The following is a 26051-nucleotide window of genomic DNA, read 5'->3' on the forward strand; positions in this document are numbered from 1 at the left end:
CATCAAGGACCTGGAGCTGAGCTTAAGAATGAAAGATGGAGGCTTTATTTAATGCAGTTCTGCCCTGACTGTCATGAATGCTGTCTTTTTCTTCCCCTTCACCACCTCAACAGAAATAGCAAAGCTCTATTCCCCAACTGGTCTTAAAGAGGGAAATACAAAGATACGCAGAGAAAGGAATGGTCACTTGTGTCTGCAGAGTGGTTTAACGTACTTATGTTCCCGAGCGCTAATCCTCCTGCACTTAAAGGATGGGAGTTGCAATCCCTACTGCATTGGCTGGCCCAGGTTCAAAATTTGCAGCTAATGTAATAATCTTCCAAGGTCACTCCAGGGGGTCACTCCTGCTATCATCAGAGGATGTAACTACAACAGTTGAGAGAGATAAAGGCGAAAGCAAAAAGGGAAATGAAAAAAAAAAAAGGAGGCTGGGAGGCTTTTGCAGACCAAGAGGGGAAAAAAAAAAAAGAAAGAAAAAGAAAGGGAAGGGGAAAAAAAGAGTGTATGTGTGTTTTCAGAACCGCTGGGACTTCCCATGCTGATTTAAAGCTCAGAAAGTGAGTGTGAAAACCTGCCAAACCCACCAGCATCCCCTGATCCAGCCAGGCTTTCACAAGAGTGAGTACAAAGTCAGTCAAGGCTTGAAACGGAGATGAGGGAGTAAGTGTCCCTGGAGCAGATGAGCACTAGAGGACCATGCTCGCCCCTGCTCACCCTCTTAGTTTCACAGAATCACAGAACGGGTTGGGTTGGAAGGGAACTTAAAGACCATCTAACTCCAACCTCCCTGCTTTCTTGACACAGTTTGCTGTATCAGTAAGAAAATGCCCGAGTGTCTGGCCGGAAAATTAATAATTCAAGGAGGTCCCTGAAGCTCTTCAAGGTTCATGTGATAAATATGGGTATGAGGCTTTTCTTTGCTGGACTCAGGAAGCTCAGAGGTGAATGAATGCAAAAGAGCACTGTTTTTATAGAGCAGTCAACAAAGGAGATAAAACCCTGCTTTCTAAAGCAGGATCCTGCCCAGGACCTAACAAACACAGAAGCTCTGGGAGGGTGGAGGCTGCAGGGCTATGGGCAGAGAGAAGCTGTATCAAAATGTGGACTTAGCCGGCAGCAGACAGATTTGTGCAACACTTGGAGCTGGATCAGATCAGAGACACAGCCCTTGCATCTCCTGCAGATGTGAGCAGCTGGTGGGGTGCTCATTCTACAGGTTTGGAAAACTGGGTTCGGTTTTTGTCCCATCAGATGCTTTCCCTGCCACCTTGCTCAAAGCACTCAGCTCCTCCATGCCTTGGATTTGGGTTTTCTGAAAAATACACTTCACTTACTTCCTGCTACGACCCTGGTGCTACAACCACAGAGTCAAGGATCTTTGCACTGACCTCAGTGCTGCTTTGTGTCCAGCCCTAAGTACAGGAGTTGGCAAGAGCAACAGCTGGTATCTGGGGGAAGAGTTTTTTTTTGTTTTTTTGTAGAAAAGGGAAATTGGATTCATTTGATTCACTTCTAGTAAATAGGAAGGAATCCAGACAGGAGGCAGAACCGACAAGGAGAACTAACAAGATGCAGCATCCACAAGAAGCAAGAACTCCATGTAAGCAGTGGTCACGAGGCTATTCTGATGAACACCAGCAGTGGACAACATTATTACATCAATCATTGTCACATACTGCTGGTCCTGTGGCCACTGAAAACATTATCTGCCAGCTTTTCAAGGAAATTCTGGACCCTTGGGCAGAAAAGAACTGGTGACACTTCCAAAGAGTTCAAGCTTTGGACTCCTTTGGAATTCTTTGGGACTCTAAAGCACCTTGCCAGCACCTTTGCAAAGAGAAGAGGCAAAAGCAAAACAACCAGTTTATCACTTCAAACTCTCCTTTGACTCAAGAACGTCCCCCCCCCCCAAAAAAATAAAAATCCTAGTAAAGCGTTACTACCCTAGAAACAGAGGAACAAGACAATACCTTGCTTCAACACCCATGATGCAACCTATGTAAAGAAAACCACAAACTAACTCAATCTGTCAAAAAATATCAGCCCATCAAAGGAGAATATACTTCAATTTCGCTCTTCTCCCAGAAACAAAACCAGCATCAGCGTGAACTCTTGAAGTTCTGGAGAATATGTCTCTCTTCAAGGTAGCTGGAAATTCATCTAAGGTGTAAAGCAGCCTCATTTGTCTCCCATCGTAGGTTCACGGCCCTACTGATTTTTCATGTAGGCAGCGGTGCTGCGGTGGAATTACAGCCTGGCAATGCCTTTCACCTTTCAGGGAAAAACTAGGGAGGGAAAGGGTGACTTGCTATGGAAATATTTTTTCTTCAGCCAAAAAGATAAGGAAGAAAACCATTAAGCCCAGCACAAATTCTCAGCAAGAACCTTGGAAAACTGGAATGAATGTTCTTCAACTCCTGAACAAATTTGCAAATTAAAATGTCTCATTTTCTCATTTTGATGAAAAACAGAAGCACTCCAAGGAAAGTAGAAACTTTCTGCGACTTGCTTGGTTTGGCATAAATGAAATAGCTTTTGATAATCATTTTTAAGAACACTTTTTTTGCCGGCCTTTGCTCTCACCATTGCTTTACTAAAAATGAGGGAAGCCTCTTATTAAAAGATGTGTAAAGAAATAAGCAAAAAGCAAACCACCATCCCTGTATGCCTTACAGAGATGTGAAGGCAGTGGGTTCCAACCAATGTTGGGGGAAAATTCTCCTTCATGTCACCTGGGACAAAATTCAGCCGGCAGTGAAGATTTCAGCAGCAGCGGGTCTGCAGCCTGAGGGCAGAGGCAGTGGTAACCTGCTGGCCATGGGACAGGGACCGCATCGCTCAGCCTCCCGTGCCTCTGTCCAGTGCCTAGCTCGTGATCACAGGGGAGAATTCCCTGCAATATGGTAAATGCTGGGGTATAAGCCTTGAAGTATGTTTCAAGAGCACCATAATAGGGTGGGAGCTGAAATGGCTATCAACTGCTGTGCTTCACCAAGAAAACGTGACGCTCCTACAGCACCCAAAACGTGATGGGTTTGGGGTGCAACGCAGCACCGCAGAGCATCAGGGGCTTGTTTTGTTCCCAGGTCTTGTAACTAGCTGCGTATATTTATGTGTGTGTGAGCAAGAGGGCCAGAAGAGGTTAACGCTGGCTCTGGAGGTTCCTACCTGGGGAAGATACAGTTGCTGATGGGAGCGGTGTGAGCAGTTCACCATTTCAATAGGATACTGTAATTTACGTAGTGACCTGTCTATTAACCCTGCCCCGCTCCCGCTGCACTGGCGGCATTCAGGTTGGGCTGAATAACCTCCGCCATTGTCCCAGCCTGCCATGAGGTTTCTCAGCTCAATGCCACACTTGAATGACACTCTGTCATTATGCTATATTTAGGTAATGAAAGGTGTAATTAGCTTTGTTCTGCTGCAAGCTGATCCGACCCTGTATGCATTATAAAAGGTAATAAAATAGGTGCACAGATATAAAAACCTGAATAAGCATATTATTCGGCGTAATTTCATGAGCCAAAAACTGATGAAAGAACTGGGGTAGAGGAGCCTCAGCCTCTCCAGTGCCCAACTTGACTTGTCATGAGAAGCCAGGCAAAATGCTCAGCCAAGGTAGGTCAAGGCATCGACAGGGCCATATTTAATCAGTCCCCCACTGCTGCAGCTTTTATATAATTGATGGCATTTTGTGATGATTGCTTTCCTATTACAGTACTGTATCTTATCTCCCCATTGTGAGGGAGAGGTTTTATGTTATTGTCAGCAGCCCTCCAGAGCCAGTATTATCCAGGGCCCATGCCCTTTGTGGGGCTGACGGCTTGTCATTAATTGTTCTGCCTGGCCTTTGTCTGGGACTTTGGCCATCTGCTTTATCACACCCCATCAGCCCTCTGCAGGAATGAATGGAACTGATAATATAAAAGTCCTGGCAGCAGAGATACTGGCCTAGGAGCTCGGGATGCCAAATTAGTCAGTCCTTGGGACATCACACATTTTCTTAGCATGAGTAATTCCAGCTGGGGAAAGGAGTTTTGCAGTATTTGCAAAAAATGCTGGTGTGTTTGATATGGAGGCTATGCTTACCAGCAGATCTTTGGTGATTTATACCAGGTGAATGGCAGAGCCAGCTTTGGGCAGTGCCTTAGCTCTTCATGGAATATCCTCCAAGCTTTGCTCATCTCCAAGAGAGTGGAAAATCGTGCACTGGTTCATGCACTCCCCTGCAGCCAGGCCTTGGTGCTGGAGATGAGATGCTTCTCCTACCCCCTTTGCTTCAGCTGCAGCAGGACCAAGACTATGCAGCAAAATATGCCAGCAAAAAAATCCCTTGTCTGCTCTCCCAGAGGCTGGTCTGGTACCTGTGGATGGTTGGGAGCAGAAGAGAGGCTTGAGCAAAGGACATGAAGGCCAGAAAACAGCAGAGAGGCCAGTACTCACAGCTTGCACACACACGCAAAGACCTGCAGGCTGCTGGGCGACCCTGCCATGCCCGTAGAGCCTCCGAAGAGCAAGGGAGAGGAGAGATCCCACCCACACCGCCCCTGCAGCCCTACCGAGAAGAGCAGAGGTACAAACCCAACAAGCCGAGGAGTTACAGGATTTTGAAAAGCCTCACACACATTGGGAAGGGACTACGCCGTGCTGTTCATTTGTAGACTATGCAGGTTCGACCTCTTGTGCCCGCCTCAGACATTGCCAATGGACGAGGTTGCACATGGGTGTCTCGTGGTGTGTTCACCACACACGATGGGGGAGCTAGGAGCGTCTGGCCCAAGGGACGCAGAAAACACACCGTGGAGGAGCAGACTGCAGGGTGTCCTACAACACTTTCACATAGTGCCCATGATCAAAGGGCGCTGGAGACATGGGAAAGGCACATCCCTCCCATGGACTCCAGTGGGCTTTAAAACAGGGCCTGTGATCAGTAGCATATGAAGTCTCCCTACAAAAGCCTCCCACAATAAAGATGTTCCACCTGATGCAGATGCTTGTAAAACGTTTCTCAAGCAATTATAAACAGGTAATGCTTAAATTGCGTGGGAATATGTGTACATAAAGTGAAACAGTTCTGTTTTCTTTTCACTCAGGAACAGGACTATGGGTGTTTGCTTGTGGTGGGAAGAAGGAGTTTCTCAGGCATATTTCCTGGGTGAGACAGGAGCAGTTGGTGAATATAACCAAAGTACAAAAAGCAAATATTACAGTCACTGCTGCCTGCTATGGCTGTAGCCACCCAACGACGTGTGTGCACTCATCCTTCCATCCTGCTGTACCACCACCTGGGGGGTCCCTAACCCCTATTTTGTTTGCTGTGTACAAAGGAATAAATGTTTTTTTTTTTTCAATTGCACAAATCTAGTTCTCTCATGGAAAAAACACTGACTCTCAGGGAAGCCCAGAGGCAGCGCTAAATGCTCCCAAGCACGTTGCCTTTTGGTAACAAAGGTAAGAATGACACAAAGAAGAGCCCTTTAAAATCCACAGTACTTTTTTTTTTCTTTTGCGTGGTATTTAATCAACTCTTCCAATTATCGTATTTCCCTATGGCACATTGCCTGTATCAGAAATCAAGTTTTCCTACCCGCATGGCCAGTTCCCCCATTGCAGGACACAGGGTGAGGCCAGGAAGCAGCCGGGAGCACGGAGGCAGGCAGGGGGGGCCCAAAACCAAAGCCACCGCTGCCATCAGACACTTAAGCGCAGGAACTGCAGCAGTGAGAGCCCTGTGTTTCTTGGGAGGTCAGCACAGATTTCCTAATGATCCTCTCAGGTCTTAAATCTTTTGAATTAGTTCATCTGGGGCTTAAGCTGCTATCCAACAAAATCAACAGACCGGTTACAAGCAGCCGTAGCGCTCAGTTTTGTGTTTTTTCCTTCTTTTTTTCCCCCAAAGAGCCAGACAAAGCCACAGCGAGATCCTCCGCGTCTGCAAGCCCAAACCTGCCGTGGGCCCAGCTGGACACAGCCTGGGAGCAACCCACAGCAAACAGCTCCCCAGAGCCGCGGCGTGACATTGCTGCCTCCCACACTTTCACTCAGGAATGCCTCTGGTCTCGGGAGATGATGGATATTTTCTCCTGATGCTACCCCGTGGAAAAACAAACAAACACACACCTTCTGACAGCCCCGTAACCTGCCTGCTACCGGGAGGTGGGAAGCCACACCCTGCCTGCCCAAAATTACCCCTGGGTTAGGGCAGGCGCGGGGCGCACCGGGTACCCACTCCCATGCGCTGCTCTGCCACGAACTTCCTCCTCCAGCCTGGGAACGCTGCTTACCGCCACCACGTAGGTATTGATGGCAGCATGAACATCTTCCCATTTGCTCTCCGTGGAACTGGGGGGATGGCTGGGTCCTGCCTCGCAGGGGGGCATGAGGCACAGAGTGCTGGGATGGGGGCCACATGCATTCCTGAAATAGATTTCCTTGGGGTCAAGTTTCTCCCAAGGTGGCGTTTTGAAAGCTAAACGTAAAGGGGTAATGAATTACCTCTCGGGATAAACCCAGTGCTTAGCTATTCATATCTTAGATATGTCTCATAATGCTTTTATCAGGGCCGGCTCCTGTGCATATTAAAAATGCTAGTAATGTCCTGTTAGACTGGGTTTCTTTGGCCTTAAGTGATATTGTTTGCTGAACACAATGAAAATGTGACACTTCAAAATAAATGTGTTCTTTCCAAGGAAATCTGGCTTGGCTGCCTGATAAATTCTGCCATTCAGTCAGTTGCTGGAATTTAAAGAATCCCTCCCCATCCTTCAGCTGGTATTTTCTTAAAAGTAACTATCAGGAATTATCAAACGTGGGGAATTCCCAAAGGCCCTAACATCCCAGCTGGATCAAAGCATGGCGGTGATAAGATCGGTGACTGCATACATCCCTATTCTGTGGAAGGTAGGTGGGCGGAAGAATAAATACAGTAGAGGCCGTGCCAGAAGCTAATGCAACACAAACACTCAGCTACCCCAGATGCATTTTCGACAGGTTTTGTCTGTGACAGACTGTCTTCCCACCTGCGGAGAGAGGTGCAGTTCAGGCGGAGTTAATCTGGCACGAGGTCACATTCAGCATCTCTGCTCCTCTGCCAAGCCTCTGGGCCGAGAGAGGGGCTTTGTGCCATGAGCTCCCGCTCCCTCCTCCTTGCTGAGCCAGGCAAGAAGGCAGAGAGCCATCAGAGCTATGCTGGACACCGATGGGTGCAAGCCTACCGCTGCAGAAGACAGCATGTGTCTGAAGAAGATGCACTGAATGTGGTTTTCCACAGTTCCTGCAGAGTTTACATTCCTTTACGGTACCCACAAAGCTGAAGTTCCTTTAAAGTCCTTCAAAAGATACCGGGTCTCCGATAGCTTCCTGCCAAAAGGTAGCCCAGACTTCACGTTTCATCTTAAATCATAATAGCTTTAGTGATTTCACATTTCTGCAGCAGATGTCGGTATCTGCCACGGAAACGTGCTTCTGGAACACAAGCGTCCTGTTTACAATCAAAGTTGTTTGGGTAAACCTTGCAAACACTACTGTATGTATATTCATATTCATGCAGTTATTTCAATTACAAATAATGGTACCTGCGGATGGAGGGACTGGCACTTACTGCCTGCGTAGTTTTCTCTTTTTCTTTGAGTTTTTCTTATTGGATACAAGATAAAAGATACCGAATCCCGCACACTGCCCATGCAGCCTCCTTTGCCCCATCAGCCCCACAACCCCAGGCTGCAGTGCTACCGTCCGCACACAGGAGGAACTACAGTGCCTTGTCTTCCTTGTTGAGGTATTTATCAGATGTACAAAGACACATTTTTATCAACCTGAGTTATTAGGAGTCCAAAGTAAAGGGGAAATCCTAACAGTGTAAGAGAAGGATTTAGCTAAAACACCACAAAATACAAGCGGGCACTGCTTTGACAACTGCTGCTGCTGTTAGAGTGTGTTTGCAGAGACGCTGCCCATTCCCAACTAGTTCTCAACATTCTCAGTGGTGCTTGTCTATCTATCTGTGAGTTTTTTGGTCATTGCCTGGCACTTGCCAGACAGGAATTAAATAATGCCAGGTCATTTCTTTTCATTTTACTAGCCTAACTCTTACTGTTACAGCTCTGAAGTGGGTTTGTGCAGAATGGGAATGTCAGGGGAAACGATTTTTTATTAGTGGCTTCTGGAGGAAATGTATTAATAACTGTGCTACTATTATTTATTTCACTAGTTTGAATTCACATAGAGAGACAGAGCCGGCATCAGGAATGGGGCAACTCTGCGCTGGAGGACAAGGGAGTGAATGCAGGAATTGCTAACGCCACCATCTGCTGGAAATAGCTATGTACGCTAGGGCTTTGCCCACTGCGGCTTTTATGATTATTTTACTGCTTGTTTTAATGCCTGAGTTTGCATTTTTCACATACTGATTGCTTTCAGGTACCTCAATTCATAAAGTACTAGCAGAGACTGAACTCTTTATCATGCTTTCCACGGACCGGGAAGAGGGATTGTTAGGAGTTTCATATTCTTTGGGGTTGCTCAGCCTAGGCTCTGTTAATGCTGCCTATCCATTCAGCTGTTTGGATGCTAATGGGATCAGTTGGTATTATTTAAAATGTGCTCAGTGCTTCACATGCAGCGCACACGTCATCTCATAAATGTGACAAATATAAAAAGAAAACCACTGCACAGAGTGATATTACCATACTGAATGGCACAGAATGATATTATCACACTGAATGTTTGGGTGAAAAGGCATTAAAAATTCTCCCTGATGAAAAATGCGCTCTGTTATTTTTTGACATTCCAGTTTGTACAGAAAACAAGAAAGCACTCGTGCTCAAAGACAAATGTGATTTTTCCAAGATCTTATATCAGGCTGCAGTCTTCTGCAAAGTGCTTTTCAGAAGAGGAATGTGCATGGAAATGGCAGTGATAGACAGGTAACTATTAAAGATGACAGAAACAGGATGTGGTGCCAGGAAGTATTTCAAAGACCCAACCAGCAAAATAGGAGTCTAGCAGCTTTAAGCCAAATTCGCAAATGTGCACTAAAGGTAAGCATATGCCCGAATAGTAGGCTGAATAAGGACGGACTTATGCACATATTCAAGTTCTTTGATGAACAGTTTCTTATTAGTGGGTTTAATCTTATATAGCTGAAAGTGCCAGAGCAAGTTGCTGGGGTGTTAATAGAGAGCACCTTCACTGACCACACTCAGCCAGTGGCTGGAAAACCTTGTGGAATGGTCTTAAAGAGCATGCCAGAGCAAAATTAGCTCTGCTTCATATTGTATATATTTCAAAACACGGCCAAACTGTTAATAACAAGATGAGACATCAAGGCATGCATCAAGGATAACGAGTTAATCATTAAGTTATTCCTGTCTGTTTACATTGTCAGACAAAGTAGCAGTCAAAACATTCAGAATGTTGCCTCAGTGCTAGAAAATCCACAGGGAAAATACCTTTTCGGCACTTAAAATAACAATTTTCATGCTACTGAGTCATCAAAATTAGTTCTGCATTGTTAAACTTTAAAGGAATTCTGCAGATAAATGAGTCAACGAAGTGACTCGGAGAAGTACAGAATATTCAGTGTCAATTGTGCGATGAAAACAAGTTATGATGGAAAACAAAAAAAAAAATTATTGCTTTTGGTGCTTCCTTGACTTCCCTAACATCAAACACTACTCTTTGTATGTTCGAGTAAAGGATATTTAACAGATTAACTTAATGAGAAGGATCTGCTTAACAACCACACTGATTCTGAGAAAAGATTAGAGCTGCCTCCCTGTCGTAGCCACAGCAACATTCCGGTGAGGACATTTTTCCTTCCCTCGTGAGGATCAATGGTATCTCATTCAATGCCACAGGATTCCCAGAAATGGTCAGAAATGACGGGGGGAGTTTCTTGCTGGCTTGCTCAAGATTCACCTTCTAGTTTCCAGTAACCCGACTGACAATTCAGAAACCAACCTGCCCTGGTGAACCTCCAGCTTGCACAAAGACTGTAAGGACAGAAGAATAAAGGGAAAGTACAGGTGTGTGCCCTCTGGTGACTGAGCAAAACCACTGGAAAGAAGTCCCTGTAGGAAGCTGCTCCCCAAAATGTTCACATCAGTCCTGCTGAGGTCACCTGACTGTAAATGAGACCAGCAGCACCTGGACTTCTGCATCTCTCACGTGCAGGGAATGGCACTGGCAGGGCCTGAAGGACCCACCCACAGCACCTTCTCCCAGTTTCTTAATAAATGTGCAAAACCAGAAAAAAATTTGGTGCTCTGCTCTGTGTAGTTCAGCAGCTCTGCTCCAGTATTTGCAAAGATATTTAAGGGAACTGCAGAAGGATTTTGGTGCTTCCTCCTAATGCAGCTGCTAAAGAGTTATGGAAAATGGGAAGATGCTTATGAAAAGGAAGATATAAGTCTAGAGCAATTTTCTGTGTTTATTTATGGAATCTCTGTACATAACACCTACTTTGTTACTCCCACCTTACATGAGCACAGCTGAAAGATCTAAATTGTTTGGGCAAAACATAGCAAATTATTTTTATCAGTCAAATGTCCTCATTTCCTCAGTGAGGCACTCTTCTAATGAATTCCTTAAGATATTCTCCACTTATTTGCTTCATGGACACTGGACGGCAATTTCACTTTTAATCCTGTACCTGGTAGAACAGCACTGCTGGCTATTAGACAGTTACAGATGGATAAACCTCTACGTTGTCCAGACATTTTGGAGTCTCAAATGGCAACTGCACCATCACAGGCTACAAGCACCTACCCAAGCGCATTCGCATTTCTTGGGAAACCACCACAATGTGTCAGAGATCCTGTAGTCAAATTGCTGTAGATGTGATCATTTGTAACCATAGCTTTTCAGGCTGTCTGCAGAAAGCTCCTCTGGATCCAACAAGCAGGGACTGTAACAGCTTAGACCCCTGTCCCGAAAATGCAGAGCAGCCCTTGGAGCCCCTCGGGTCACAACGTGAATTTTCGTGATGGGGTCAACAGCAGCATGGGCAACACGAGCACACCCCAGCCTTTCTCGGCTCCTGCAGCTCCTGCACAAAGGCATTTCTTTGTCTCGCGGATACCTTGTTACCTCCCTGCAGGGCCATGTTTCTGCACGCAGTGTGGTGGTTCCCCTTCACCCTCGTGCTGGGCTGCAGAATGCGGATGAGATAACTGGTCCCGGGCAGCCCCAGGCAGCCGCGCAGGTATTAAGCCCTCAGCCTGCAGTTTTTCAAGCACCGAGAGCAGGTTTGTGATTATCAGCAATTACCTAACTGGGTTGGGTATTTCCACTCCTACCCCTCTCTTGTTTGGTCACAAGACATTTAATTAGAGAGATGAAGAGAGTTTCATTATATCCTCATTGCTGCCTTTCAAGAGTTGAAGAATTGCAGAAATGCAACATGCCCAATTTCCTTGCAGTCAAGATTAATTTGAAAGCTGTCCAGTGAAAGTAGATTTCTTCTTAAACTGTAACATACTTGCAGCTACTGGGATAGTGGAGGCTGTAAAAGATCTAACAGACACAACAAATGAAGTTTACTTCTCCCAAGTGAGAACACATTCAAGAAAGCTTTCAGAAAAGTTAGCAGCAGGATACAGTCTTTGTCGGTACTACCTACTTCAGCAGATTCCTTGATGATAATGCTTATTTCATGGTCAAAAACATTTTATACATTAATTAGCATGCTCATCTACTGGGGTTTCTGAGTAATAACTGTGACAAAACACTAGTTTTTTGTTGTTTTATTTGACAAAAGTAAGATTTTTGCACTGAAATGGAGAGTAATATTCTTTAGTTCTTTCAGAGCCACATGGATCAACATATTCCACGTGGAAAGCGATCTGATCATTCCTACAGAAGACAAACATAATTTGTAAAAGAATGAATGAAAACCAGATTTTCAACTAGAATTATATCAGAATGTTAGCAAAGCCTCGAAGTATTTCATAAGCCTGGTTTTGCTTTGTAGAAAGAGAAATCAAATGTTGAAAACTATCAGTTTGTAGAACTATTTCCTAGCTATTTTGCGCTATTCTCTAGAAAAGTTATTTTGAGCACCTCTAAGACTGCCACAGAACAGGAGTCTAAACAAGATTAAGAAGATAATTCCTGACCTTTGAATATCACGTACATTTACTCGAGTCAAGAATGATTCATGACAACTGCAGGGATCTACAAAAGGGACTCCATTTGCAGGAATGTTCACAATGAATACTTCAGCAAACCCCACTGGTGAGCGGCTTCCTATGATAGCGTCCCATGTTTCACTACATTTCGCAGAGCATGGCCCAGTAAAGGGTGTCTGGGAGACGAACTATATTCTGCTTTGAAGTAATATTAATCACCAAGGTCCAAATCCATGAGCTGACTGCCATGGAAGAACACTCCTGTGGTCCAGAAAAGGATTCACACCACATGAACATAACGTTATAAGCAACCACATAACATTATAAGCAATGACTGCAGAACCTTGGAGCCCAAAGTCACTGAGAAGCACTGAACGTTTTGGTTTGATCTGATATTCACATCATTATTGAAATCTGTAATAAGGGAGTGGGCAAGTGCCTGTGTGTCCACAAGCAGCCAGCAGGAACCAGAGGCAGAAGCATGGGGGAGAGCCAGACATGGCACCAAGCACATAAACAGGCTGTTCCCTGTCCACATTCTTTTTCAGACCAGGATATTTTTTCCCTTTCCCAGTGCTGCATCACTATCACACTTCTTGTGAAGTTGCAGTTGACCGGACATTGTTTTATCAGAAATAATGCGGGGGCAATAGTGCTGTACTGCCACTGGGCACCCTTCCTGCAGAATATGCTCAGATTCAGCTGCACTGATCCTGACTGCTGCTCAGACAGCTATTAATATTCGTACAACCAAGACAAAACATACCTCTAAGTATTTCTGTGCATAACCCCACCTTCACATTTGTTTTTCTGGTTTGAGAGCTTAAGCCTTATTTTCCTTCTTATCTGTTAGCTTTCTACCAGGATATGCTGGTTATTGTTGTTTTCTGCAGTTTCATAGAGTCAAGGCCCAACAGATGGGGAGCTGCCTGGGGTGCTGTGCCCAGATACCCACTTCTCAGACAGAAGAAGATGCACTGTTCAGTGCCTTGAGGAACTCACTTTATCTCCATCTTTCGAGCTGTTATGGGTAAGTGTTCAGAACCTTAAGTAGTTCATTTTATAAGAGCACGTATCCTCTGAAGAGATACTGTAAGATAGAGGCAGATTCCTAGGCTGGTACGAACAAGCAGACGTTCCTTTTGAACATGTACAGGGAAACCAAAAGCTCTCATAATCCTACAGGACCTCCAAGAGAGATTGAAGTGTTCATTTCCCCTCTCCCCAAAGCAGCCAGCGCTCCTCAATGCTGACTTCTCTTGCTATGCGAGAAGTACTCATGGGTGACTTAATCCAAGCCATTTGCAGCAGAACGACACATCGCCTTTTTCACTCAATTGAACTGATTTCACGTTCCAAGGGCCGCAGGAGCCAATGGCACCCTGAGTGGGAACAAATCCTAGTTTTTGCCGTTCCTTGCGTTGATGCAATGGGACCTGACAAGGCTGATCCCTGATTTCCGGCCCTGCCAGAGCCTCCCCAGCCCACCACGGGGACGGGGACAGGGACGGTGCCCTGCCCGCCTTCCTCCCCACGCCACTCCGCGCAACCTGCGCTCAGCCGCACGCGAATTACACGTTGCGAGTGGAAACATCTCACAGGCCAGCTTCCTGCAGATGTTATTTACTCACTTGAAATGTCAGCTGGGCTATTTTGCTCTCCTTCCCTCCCTCCCTCTCTCCCTCCCTCTCTCCCTCCCCTCCTCCTCCCTGATCCTCACCTAGCAAAGCAGATGAAATGCCAAGAAGAAATGTCACTCCGGCGAGCAAGTTCGCTTTGGGGCATAAGTTGCACTTTGATAATGGTATTTGTTCTGTGGGTGGTCAAATTCCCCTCCACCTCCCCTGTTTGGTCCTAACCATTATCTCATGCAAAGATAAGGTTCATTAGTCGCTCCTCTAAGCTGTGGACACTGCCGAGCTCATGAAGAAGCATGTTCATTGGCGATAGTGCTTATTAATGATTGCTGCTTTTGTGGCTCTTTTAGAGTTATTGTGCTGCTGTCTCTGTATGGAAAGTCTTTTAAAAACTTTCAAAAATAGGCACGCTTCTGAGGCACGTGTATGTGTGCAACACATGCATATGCATAAGCATGCATATGTAGTTTATTATTGCAATTAAAACTAACGAAGCACTGTGTGTCCGAATGCAAACAAAAGCTTACTAAAACCCATGAATTTCTAAAACCTAAACTTAACTCAAATTCATTTATACCATTTGTATTTTCACAAGCTCTGCTTCAGATTCACATAGCATTCTTGTTTGCAGCCTAAAAGAAAGCACTGTCCCATGGTTCTGGTAGCAGAAATAGATACTCCAATTTCTCTTGGCTAAAAGGAGGCTTCCCATTTCTATAGCTTATGAAGATAACACACAAAGAAACAAACAAACACTAAAGGGATTTGGTATAATTTCTCTTAAAATATTTGTTTTCTTTATACTGGTATAAGTTATTCCATATGGGGGGAAAGGGGGCTCCTGGAACACATCCTGCATCTACCCTACGATAGCCGTGAAGCTTTTAAAATACCAGCCCAGTCAAATGCCTGAAACTTTCTAGGTAGGGCCAATATGAAAGAGAAGATGAAAAAGAGGAGATAATATAAGCATATAAAATAAGGAGTAGTACAGGGAAAGTAGGCTGGAATACCTATTTACCCTTTTTTTGTATAGCATTAACAATGAACTTTCAACATGAAAGGAATACTTTTGCACATAACACAAACGTAGATAGTGCCACACTTCACCACAAGATTACATTGCCATCATGAATGCAGAGAAAATAAAAATAAAATAAAAATAAATTGTATCTATAGGAAAATAATAAACACAATAGATGCAAAGGGTAATATTATAGAAATATAATAGCTACAAATGGTAAATATTTAGGAAGTAAACAAAAGCTTTTGTATGCATTAAACCTTTGAGTTTTCCATTTTTTTTCTGTTATCTCAATATTGATTTTTAGCCTGATGAGGGAGAAAAGGCATATTTGGTGACTTTCCTGATGCCCAAATTATGAGGCCATATAGCACTGGGATCTAGGCACTATCTCCTCTTATCCTCTTAACTGTTTACACAGTGAGTGATGTCTTTCGGATGGAGAGCAGATTCCAGTTTCCATGCCCAGTTGAGTCTTTCAAAAGCAATCAATCTGGTGGTAAAACAACAATATTTAGCAAAGCCTCTGGGGATCATGAATGTTATGCATGAATTATGCATATATGCGTACACAAAGGCAAACACATGTATGTTTACCATAGGCTTATCTACTAAGGCTTACACAACGAGGTTGGAAATAGGGGAATTGAGTGGAAAGTGACAGCTGGCAAAATTTTTACCTTGCCCTGTGCCTATCTGAATACAGCTTCTTTGCTTTAAGGTCATGGAAATGTGTTTAAGTAGAGTGCACATAGGAAAGTCTGTCTGAATTGCTGCCATCACTAGAAGAAATCTATCTTGTTCCCAAAAAGCACAACAGTCCCCTCCCCTCTCATTTTGACAACCAGCAGCAATGTTGCCCTATCTTACAGCAACAGCCCATCCTCTCAAAAGCGAATCTGAGATAATCAGCAATAAAGCTGACTTATCTCTGGGCTGTGACAAATATCAGCTTCTCCACATGCTCACGCGGAGCACAAACTTTCTGAAGCATGCTGACAACAGACACACAGTGGAAGTCCTCCCAAACCATCCAGGCTCCTCCTCCCCTGCCATCAAAGCGAGATGGGTGTCTAAACACCCCGATGACCTCAGTCACTGAGTCAGTGTGGAGACAATCCCTGGCCCAGGGATCCAGCCTTTGGGTGCAAAGGAAACAGAGACCTGGCTACGATAGCACTGCAGCTGATTCACGCCATGCATGTATACATATAACTTTTTTCCATACAGGACTGCAAAAAGAGAGAGGAAAGCGCAAAACGTCTGGTGCCATCACTGCCATCCAGCCTGCAGATACTGACACATGCTGCTGTCTTGGTAAAGTGCTCTAATGCAAATGCTACGGATTTAGCAGTGGAGAAGCTTGGTGAAACAGGCTCCCATGGAAAAAAAAAAAAAAAAAAGATAAAATGAGAGGAAGATAATCGTGCTGAACATGAGCGCATGCAATTATAAGTCCACAGCGTCTATATAATTACTGCACAAGCAGATATGGTTATTGCTGACACTTAAAGGCAGCATGAGTGTCATAGCAACTCTTGGAAAAATTAGTTACTTGAGATTTTTGTCCAGGGGATTTGCTTGCCACAGCGACCACTCAGCTAACAGGCTCCAGCACAGCACACTGCAGCCCAGCAGCACCCTGCTCAGGGCAGGGGGCAGCACCTGGTGGGGCTGCGCTGCCCCGGCCCCGAAGGCCAGAGATGGCAGGACAGCCAGGCTGCTGCTTCTTGTGCCTGAGGGTGGGTGGCAGGCTGGTTTCGCCGTGTGCGGCTACAAAGTACAGCTTTCCTTGTATAGCCACGCTCAGGCGAGGAGCATTTTTCCGTTATAGCACGCGTTGTACAGCGTTCCTATTCTAGACATGACCTCGGTCATCGCTATTATTTTCACAACGTATGTTTGCAGTGGTGTGGCAAAACAGGGAGGGAGAAGAGAATGGGAATCCCAACTGAGCAAAGCACTGGAGTTTCTTCAGTCCCTCCCCGCACAACGCCCTACAAGCCACTCAGAGCCCTGCCAGGAAATCCCACCTATGCTGCTTCACCACCCAGGAGCTGCGGTGAGCGCTCACTGGTTTGGATGCTCTAAGTGCTGCCCCTATGGTTTAGGAGCAATCACGTACCCCTTTTAATCCTTTGCAAGTATTGCATGCACTGACAGTTTGAAAAGAAAAGATGTGTGTTGGTGGTCACATCACCTGGTGCAAGGACAGAAAATCTGCCTCCAAGTTCTCACTGCTGCAGGCTTTCATCATTGCCTGCTCCGCCCACAACATGGGACTGCGCGCGGACTGAAAGCTTCTCAGGAGCATCCCTTCTCCCATATCCCTTAAGAGAAATCCCAACAAGACAGTTCACTCCTCCAGACATGAACACCAAATATGAACAGACCTACACAAGTCCCTCAAGTGCTGCCCGCGTGTCCCTGCTGATTGCCTTTCAACTCGGAGCCAGAAATGGCACCTGGGGCACTTAGCTTGCCATGATTTTTAAGCAATCAGTTAAAAGGCTAGCAGTGTCCTCAGATGCAATAAAGAGGAAAAAGTCCTAGTTGTCTAACTGAATTGTGGTTGCACTGCTAGGGGCTCACAGACAATGCTTTTGCACAACACTTTTACAGGCTCTGGGGCCAGTTACGAGCTCACCAGTTCATGAACTCCCTCTTGGCCAGGACCCAGAGCTGACACCAGCTGAGCACTTTTCAGCCTTTATAAAGTAAATTATACTTCAGGAGGCTGTCACATTTTGCACAAATGAGGAAAACCTGAGATGAAGCCATACCACAAAATACCGTGCCAGCGCAGAGTCACCAAGGCAAACCCCACAGTTCTCAGCTCCCAGCTTTGGAAGGCAGTCGCCTGGGTGCTGTTCCTACGGCCACAGGCAATGTGTGCAGCCATGAAACGCTCTGAAAGGCCTGGGGTCACTGGTGCTACTGGGCTTGCTCTATCTGTTAGCAAGCGATGCTTACTTTACAGGCTCAGTTTGAGGACAGCCTCTGGTCCACTCTGTAAAGCAAATTGAGATTGAAGCCACTGGCCATGTAATGGGTACAGTTATGAGTCAGCACCTTAAACAGCTTCCCATTTTTTATGTATTTTTAATCTTAATACCAAAAGAATGGCATGAAATCCAGCTCTTACCCTCACCTGTTCCCAGCAAGACAAGTCTAACTCTTATTTCCAAAGGCCAGGTCACAATTGCACCTGGACATGCAAGATCAGCTTTCAGCAGCTCCTCTCTCAAAAGGAAGAGTTAAGTACTCTTACGGTGGGAGCACAGGTCAGTACTTAGGAGATCTGGTCTCAGCCCACGACAAGAAGGTACATGACCTTCAGCATGAGTCTTGACAGGACTCAGTTCCTCTCCCCTCAATGAAAAAATAAAGCATGCCTTGACTGTTTCATTTTAATACCCTGAAAAGATGTTACTCTATCGAGTAACTGTAAGAGGGAGGTGGAAATTGTGCTCTTGATTGCTGTTTTATGAAAAGAGATTCATTCTCTCCTGAACGGCTGATGCAGAAGTGAAAGTGAGTTCAGAGCAATAAATGTGGCAAAGACCTGAATTTGAGAAGCAGTCTCTCAGTACTTTGTGGGCTGCCTGACCTTCAGCTGAAACCACTACATTTTTCATAATCCATCCAATATTTTTGGAAAAAAAGAAAGCAACGTAAGGTACCACAGTTGGATTTGCCAGGTATGAGACAACACAAAAATAATGTAACTTTGAGGACACAAGAGGGTTTGTTGCCATCTCCGTTGGTAGTTATAATAATGCCTTGCATCTAGCAAGCATTATAGTATCTGAAAGCCTTGAGCAGGCACTGTAACTTATCCTTAGTGCTGCAATGTTACCTCTCAGCTCCACACAGGTCACATCTGCTCCATTTAGGACTCTTTCATGTAGACATAATGAAGATTCTTTCTTTTAGTGAAAAAACCAGATGATGTCTCTTTGATGGCCAACCCTGACAGCAGCCCTGAGACAGGAGTCCAGAGACAGGAGCGAGGTGGGACGGGCCGGCCTTTGCAAAGATCCACAGTGTGACTGTGTGGTGGAGCTGGGCTGGACACCTCCCAGGGCTTCATTTCTGCTCCCTCGGACCACCCCAATGAAAAAGCTTTTCTCTGCCATGTGAACAGAAAAAAGGTCCCCTTACGCAGCTCATTACACAGAAGAGCCCTGGGCTTAGCCGCAGTCCTAGAGAGGACAGTGCTATACATGACTCTTGGCCAGAAACAGACTTCCAGGACAAGCTTGCGTATTTTCATGCAGACATATCTTCTCCAGAAAATGGGAGAAGGTATGTCTGTATGAAAACGTATCACTGACACTAGTGAAGACTACAGAGAAACTCAGCACAACCTGGGACAAGCAGATGAATGGGAAGACAACATTCACTGATGACAAGTGTAGGTAATGCCTACTACAAAGGACAATGGAAAATCACTCATACTTGCATTTGGCGTATACATTACCTGTCATTGCCTGTGGCCAGGGAGAACTAAGCTTAAATAGCTGAAAGAAAAATCTCCGTACCTGGTACAGTGAGCCTAATAAGTAAACAGAGTACTAACAAGTATGAAGGATGTGACAGAAAGCCGGACTGAACATTTTCTAGGTAATGGGGTTTCTTTAATGTGAAAGGAGCTAGTGGCTGCCTTCAGCTGGGTCGCTGGCCTATAGCAAATAAAAGCTCTGCACAAAGCCAGTGGGTGTCAGATGTCTTCTTTTTGTGTGTGAAAGGAGAAAGTCATTTATGTAGCAAGGTAGCTGGAAACAATAGGAGCCACTGTCCATGCCAAGGCCTGATCTGGAGACAAATGTTTGGGAAGAGGTGGTTACCCTGACTGCAACTGAATGGGTGCGATCACAGCTTGGCAGGAGCTGTGTGTGTGTGTGTGTTTGTGTGCGCATGTGTGGCAGGAGAAAGGAGCAAACCCAAGAGATGACAGGCTGAAGAGCAGCAGAGCTCCCTGCGGCTTAGAAATGATTGGCAGAACAGACTCGAATGTTACGAGCAACAGGACTTTCCACTGTGTGCTCCTGTTGCGTTTGGGGCTCGCGGAGTCATGAGCATTCTTTGCAAATAAACAGGTTGTGTCAATGTACATACCTGGCTTGTGTCATCCGTTCCTCCTCCTAAAAGAAAAAAGTCCTGCAAGGCCTTAAATAATGATTCACCTCTCAGACCAAAGGGAAAAATGTTTACTTTATTTGCTAACATACCTTTACATACCCTTACAGAAGAAGAGCAAGTAATAGATTCAGAAGAGGGTGTGTGATTCGGGAAGGAGAAATGGAATGATAAGCAGCTGAGAAGTTTCTATAGAGAGTCTGGAAAGGGTAGGGGTGTTTCATTTGCAAGTCTGGCAAGTAAGTGGGGATAGGACAGGAACATTCCCTTTAAACGGTGGAAGGGGGTGGGGAGCACCTCATACATATTTTGCATCCCTTAACCCAAGGGCAAAAGAACATGCAGGGAAAATAAAAAGAAAGAAAAAATGAAAACTAATAAAAGGCAACACCTTCATATATAACCAACGTGGAAGATGTATTGCTACAGAAAAGCATTGTGACCAAATGCTGAGAGACCATCAAAACAGAATTCAACAGCTGTAGGAGTAAGGACTTGCAGATGACCAGCTTGTTCCTAGAGGGACTGAAGCCCCTGGATTTCCAGACATAAACAAAGCACAGGCTGGCAGAAAAACTTTCCATAATTATCTACAAGGGGTTTGTTTTGGTACTATCCTGAAAACACGTAGAACTATCAATAGGTTAAAGAAGACACTGGGCTGAAGTACTGGCCAAGAATTAATTTTGGGGCTGCAAATGAGCACGTGGTTTGCATTAGAATAGCAGCATATCTCTAAGCATAGGGAAGTTATAGGGATAGCTCTACAGAAGTGTCTGAGCAGATACCTCTAGTCCTATTGCACTACGTACTCTGTCTTCTTGTAATATGGTTACAGTTTGGGACTAATCCTGGAGGCTTCCTGACTTTCTCGAGTGCCTTCCTGAGTTCCCAATACAAATAGGGTGTCCCTTGGAGAACACTACTTAGCATGAGCGAAAGTGGCAGAACCAGGTTCAAAGCACAAAGAGAAAAAAAGGCGAAGTAGCAAGGGGTTCCCACTAGATGCACTTTTAACTGCCCAGTACACTTCTTACAGACCGGGGTGTCTTTGATTTATTCTCTCACACCCACACACCAGGCCTCTGGAGACAGGAGAACTGCTAACTGCACCTGACAAATAGCAGCTCCTGTGAAAGCAGCAGCTGAAGGCAACACACCTTGCTTTTGTCTGCAACGAAAGCCTTAACAGTGAATTTACCGAGTTACCACTTTAAAAAATCTGCTAACACAACAAGAAGAAGAAACACACCTGTGTCTGTGTGCACATCCAGACGCACAGGGATGGAGCCCTACAGATCTCAGAGGTCTGCATTGTGCAGCTATTCTGGCCAGGAAGCCCTTTGGGCGCTCTCTCCCTGTTCAGACAGCGTGAGAAAGCAGAGATCTTGACACCAGCATGTGCAGAGAGCTGCAGAAGAGCTTTCCAGTGAAAGACCTGCTACAGCAGAAAGCATCTTCCCTTGTCCTGGATGGAGCAACAGAGCCCACTGCTAGGAGCTCCAGATGGGGAGCTGCCTTCAGGTGATGCTCCATCTTGGGCAAATGCCTGACCCTCACTGCAGAGCTCCCATCCAACCACCTCAGGCAGTTCTCGTTACTCCCCACAGCCCCAAAAATGCACACAAGAAAGAAGCCCCTGCCCTAGGCTTGGAGAGCAGCGTCCCTCCCGCTGGGAGGGGTTCTGTCCCTGGCAGGAGTGACTGCCCAGCAGGACCTGCTCTGAAGGTAGGGCTGACCTGCAGACTGCCAGCAAAGCCTCGTCCAGCAGAGAACTAATTTAGTCTCTTGTACAGTTGATGAATGAAGAATTTCCTCTTGGGACTAAATTACAGGCCTTGTCAGGGTTGCTCTTTCGTGATCTGTTATTTAGATGTAATTTTCCAACAGGGCTGGAACACATAGCCATGAGCGAGAATAGTATTTGCTGTGAACAGCTGCCACACACCGTCCTTCACATCCCACACCCTTTCCACCCTCCCCGGTACCCCCCCCCTCCTTTCCTCCCTCCCTTTCTCCCTCCCCTCCATATCCACATGCGAGACCCACTAGGCACAGCTCGCGCTGCGTTTGTTAGATCCTCTCCGAGGTCCTTAATTAAACCACAAGAATGGCATTTGCCCACCTTCCCAGCGCCCCTGTTGTACAAAGAGTCACGTCTTGTTTGAACATGCTTAAAAACAGATGAGAAGGCTTTTTTCAGACACTGATGATTACAACCCTGTGTCAATCTTTTTCCCCTTTGGCTTGAAGATAGACTTGTGATCCTCCTTTGGCTTTTTGAACTGTTGGAAGCTGTGTAAACACACCGCATGTTAGTAAAGCTCTGTTGACCTAATGGCTGCAGAGTGCAAAGCGATTACGTTAAAGCTCCTGTATCTCACGAAGCTGCAGTCTCACCTGTTTTGAGGTCATTAACGATGAGGTCTGAAAATGAAGGGAGGAACATTCTGGCTAGTCATTACCTAACGAAGAAATGGCTGGGTAGGACTATTTAAAAGAGTTTTATAACAGTCCGATAATTGTTTTGGGCTTTAATCCCAGGATGCTATCTCCAATTAAGAAGCCGACTATTTTAATGCAGAGCAGTAAATCTGAATGTTGAGGGAACACGTTACAATGCCGTCCATAGACGCATCTGGGAGTCACTCTGCTAGACGTGCATCATAAATCCACGGGGCATGGAAGCAATCCAAGACGCAGGACTCTATTTTATCCACTTACGCACACTCACGCCTTTCCTCTACGCAAATCGGGCTATGCGCTCACAAGCAGCAAGCTGTACGGCCTGCCTAATTCCAAGCCGGGTAGGTGAAGAGCTGGGATCCATGTTGTATAAGTGATGATGACCCAAACAGCCCGAAATAATTTTCAAACGTAATGCTGGTGTGGAGCCTAAACAAATCGAGGAGCTGCTGACAGCAAATTATATAGTTTTAGAATAGCATAAAGGAGCTCAGAGGAGAAAATGCTGTGGGATGACTTCTGAGCCCATCTGTACACAGAGGTAGAGGAAGGACCTTATTTTATAGCCCCACCAATGACTTAGTGCTTTGACACTGTCTGAACATAAGCCCCGTGCAATGGCTTTGCCGGCTGCAGGACGGGTGTGTATGGGGCCAGCAGCCCCGCTCTGTTCACATCCTCGGGCCAGCACGACGAGGACAGAGCTCTAAGTGCAGGTGCAAGGAGATCCTGCTGCAGGCAGATGCTAAGCAGAGACCCCCTGGGGAAACTGATATCCCATGGTCTTCCCTCTGGGTGAAATCACAGCAGCCCAGCACGGTGTGGCTGGACGGGCACAGAACAAGGACGGCACCTTTCTCTAGCCAGCACAGAGCCCTCATTCTTCAGCTTTAGCACCGAGGTCCTGCTGTGCACAAGAAGGAAACCGTGGAGCTGTAGGCTGACCACACGGGGCAAGACCAGACTCCAGGAGAAGAATGAGGACAACAGCCCCCAGGAGTAGTGGTGCTCTCCCAAAAGAGGCACCTCACCTACACAACCCATGGGCTGCCAGCTTACAGGAGGGAGCTGAAAGGAGAGCACTGCTCTCTGGGAAGGGGGATTTCCATTCGTACTTGGTCCCTCGCCTCCCTGACTCCAACAGGCCTCACCACAGGTCCCTGAAATGCTGCTCCCTGGGGGAACCCCATTTCTCCCCTAATCCTCAGCCGCACAGCCAGCTCTAGAGATGTGGCCGTATTTATGGGCAGGCAATAGAAATAGTGCCATCTACTGACAAGTACGAATATGGAGCTGCAGGGAGTCAATGAGGTTATTGTGACTGTGTCATGTAACATGCCATCACAACCCACATTTTCATATTCTGGGATGAGAGGGCAGGAGCATAAACGTTACAGTGCATTTACACCCACTCCTGCGCCTGCACAGCGTGCTTTAGTGTGGCAAGATCCCTGCAAGAGAGCACCAAAATCCCACTTGCAAACCTCCTCTTGTTCTTTCTCCATGCATAAATCTTCCACCAGCTGATTGCCATTTTATTAGACGGGTTTGTGATTTGAAAGTACCTTCACTGTCTTTGTATGTTGGCTCACTGTAACACAGACCAGCACCCAGCACAAATTAGGGACCCACTTTCCTAAGCAGCTGGACAAACAACACAACAAAAGGATGGATCTGGTTCCTGAAGACCACCAGTCTGAGCATACTGCTCCGTCTGCAGTTAGCTTGTGTGCAGTTCACGAGGAGTACTCTACATGTAAGCAATTTTTACTAGACATGCAGATGATTTTGCTCCTGTCCCTAGAGGCATTAAATGATAAAATACTTCATCTCACCTATCAGTTTCAGTTCTGTTAGAACATTTTATTTTTCTACAACACTATGACACAGCACTTTGTCTGGGACCAAGCAAGGGTTAGATGCACGGAAATAAGTGCATTTCTCACAGTTTTGGCATCAACACCCATAATCAGACAGCAATCCTCTGGACCTTTCATAAATCTAAAAGGGACTTTTGCAGCATCATTCAGAACTTGCAAGATGGGGTGATCTGCACAGAGAGGTCAGATTTGCAGTCAGGCTTGCACAGCTGCACACACACGTGCCCATTAGCAGAATGCCAACACAACACTCACTGTACCAGGGCTCAGGATGCTGAGTTTAAGCGATACCCAGGCTTTCTGCTGAGGAGCATCCACACAAAAAGAGGTTTTTCTTTTCAACAACATGCAGGCAGTTGTATCTCAATGTCACAAAATTAATTTGAATTTTTTTTTTCTGGTTTCCACAACTCCCCAAGAGAGAGCCCTGCCTTTTCTCAAACCTAAAAAATATTCTCTGCCTGAGAAGAACCAGGCAGGAGGGCTGCATTGCTACCTCTCAAGCTCCCATGGCTTCTTGTGTTGCCTGACATACTCTGCCCTGTTTAAGAGGAAACCAACAGCAGCTCCTGCACACACCCAGGAAAGGATCAGAATACAGCCTGGCAGCTTTGTGCTGAGCCCTGGCATTCACAAAGCCCAGTCACACAGCCACCTAAAGCACCTTGACGAGGAACAAGACTTGCCTTTGCACAGCCTCCTCCCCATGAAATTTGTATGTTTCCTTCTTCTCAGCCCCCTGGGAGCATACCTGCTCGCCTACAGGTTGGCTATCCTTGAAAAGAAGTGCTCCAAGTGGTAGATGAAGACCCTTAAAGCTGGGAGCCGATGTCTGTATGTTGGCTACACTTCTGCTCTTTGTACACAAGTGCCAAAACCAATGGTGAACGGCTGCTCACACCCAGGCCTGGGAAGGCGCACCTACAGGCACTGGCAGTCACATCCCTGAACACTGATGAAAAGAGGGACAATCCCATTTTCCACAAGGTCTCGTTACCAGCAATCCCTCTCATCTTACTTTCCCGCACCTCCAAACTCAGGGGAAATGAGGCTCCCCCAGGGAACAACGTGAAAAAAACATTTTGGAAGAGCCTTGGCCGGTGCTGGTGCATCCTCACTGCTTCTCTGCTTCACATGCACGAAGCTGCCTCAGACGTCCTCACAAAGTTTCTGACAGCAGCTTCTGGCAGCCCCAGCCACAAGAGTCCCTACGTCCCAAAGCCACCAGAAAGCACAACGCTCGCCACAATGTCAGAAACAACGTCAGGACTGAACCATCCTGCGAAGCTAATCCCTGAGTCAAGTGACACATAGGAGAGACCACTGTGTCAATACAAAGGGAAAAGACCTTGCATCGGTTTGTATTCTCTACTATGAATTTCACACAGTGGTTGAAGAGCCGAGGTCTTACAGCTTACTGCTGCTGCTTCTCAGACTCACTTCTATTTTCCTGAATTCTTCAGGTGGTTTCAAGGTGCTTTTAACAGGTCCGAAACAAAAAGTCAGTGACAAACATCCTCAGATATTGAGGTTTTTTGTTTAATCCCACCACTTTTCAGGCAGTCTCAGAGCCGACACATGCCTGTTAAGGGCATTGGCAGTGCTGCTTGAAGCGTTTGAGAACAGCTTTGATTCTTTCCATTAATGGCCTCTTAAGAGCTACACCCTGCAGCTGCCACATTTCTTGCAGGCATAAACCCTGACATTTAGCATTTAGCACTGCCTTATTTAAGTGGGGTTTGTTCTTGCTCTTCCCCATTGGCCTCAGTTAATA

At 45.9% G+C, this 26051-nt stretch overlaps 1 protein-coding gene across 1 annotated transcript in view; it reads right to left on the minus strand.

Annotated features, from left to right (window-relative positions):
- Positions 1–21536, minus strand: part of LOC310896523 (uncharacterized protein) — a 129846-nt gene extending 108310 nt beyond the window's left edge. The window contains exon 1 of the mRNA XM_083828891.1: positions 21184–21536. Within this exon, the coding sequence (XP_083685017.1) occupies positions 21184–21246 (63 nt within the window). The 5' untranslated portion in view covers positions 21247–21536. The remainder of the gene's footprint in view (positions 1–21183) is intronic.
- Between the last annotated feature and the right edge of the window lie 4515 nt (positions 21537–26051).

The sequence above is a fragment of the Anser anser genome, assembly GCF_964211835.1.
Source record: "Anser anser genome assembly, chromosome: 3".
In the NCBI taxonomy this organism is placed as follows: domain Eukaryota; kingdom Metazoa; phylum Chordata; class Aves; order Anseriformes; family Anatidae; genus Anser; species Anser anser.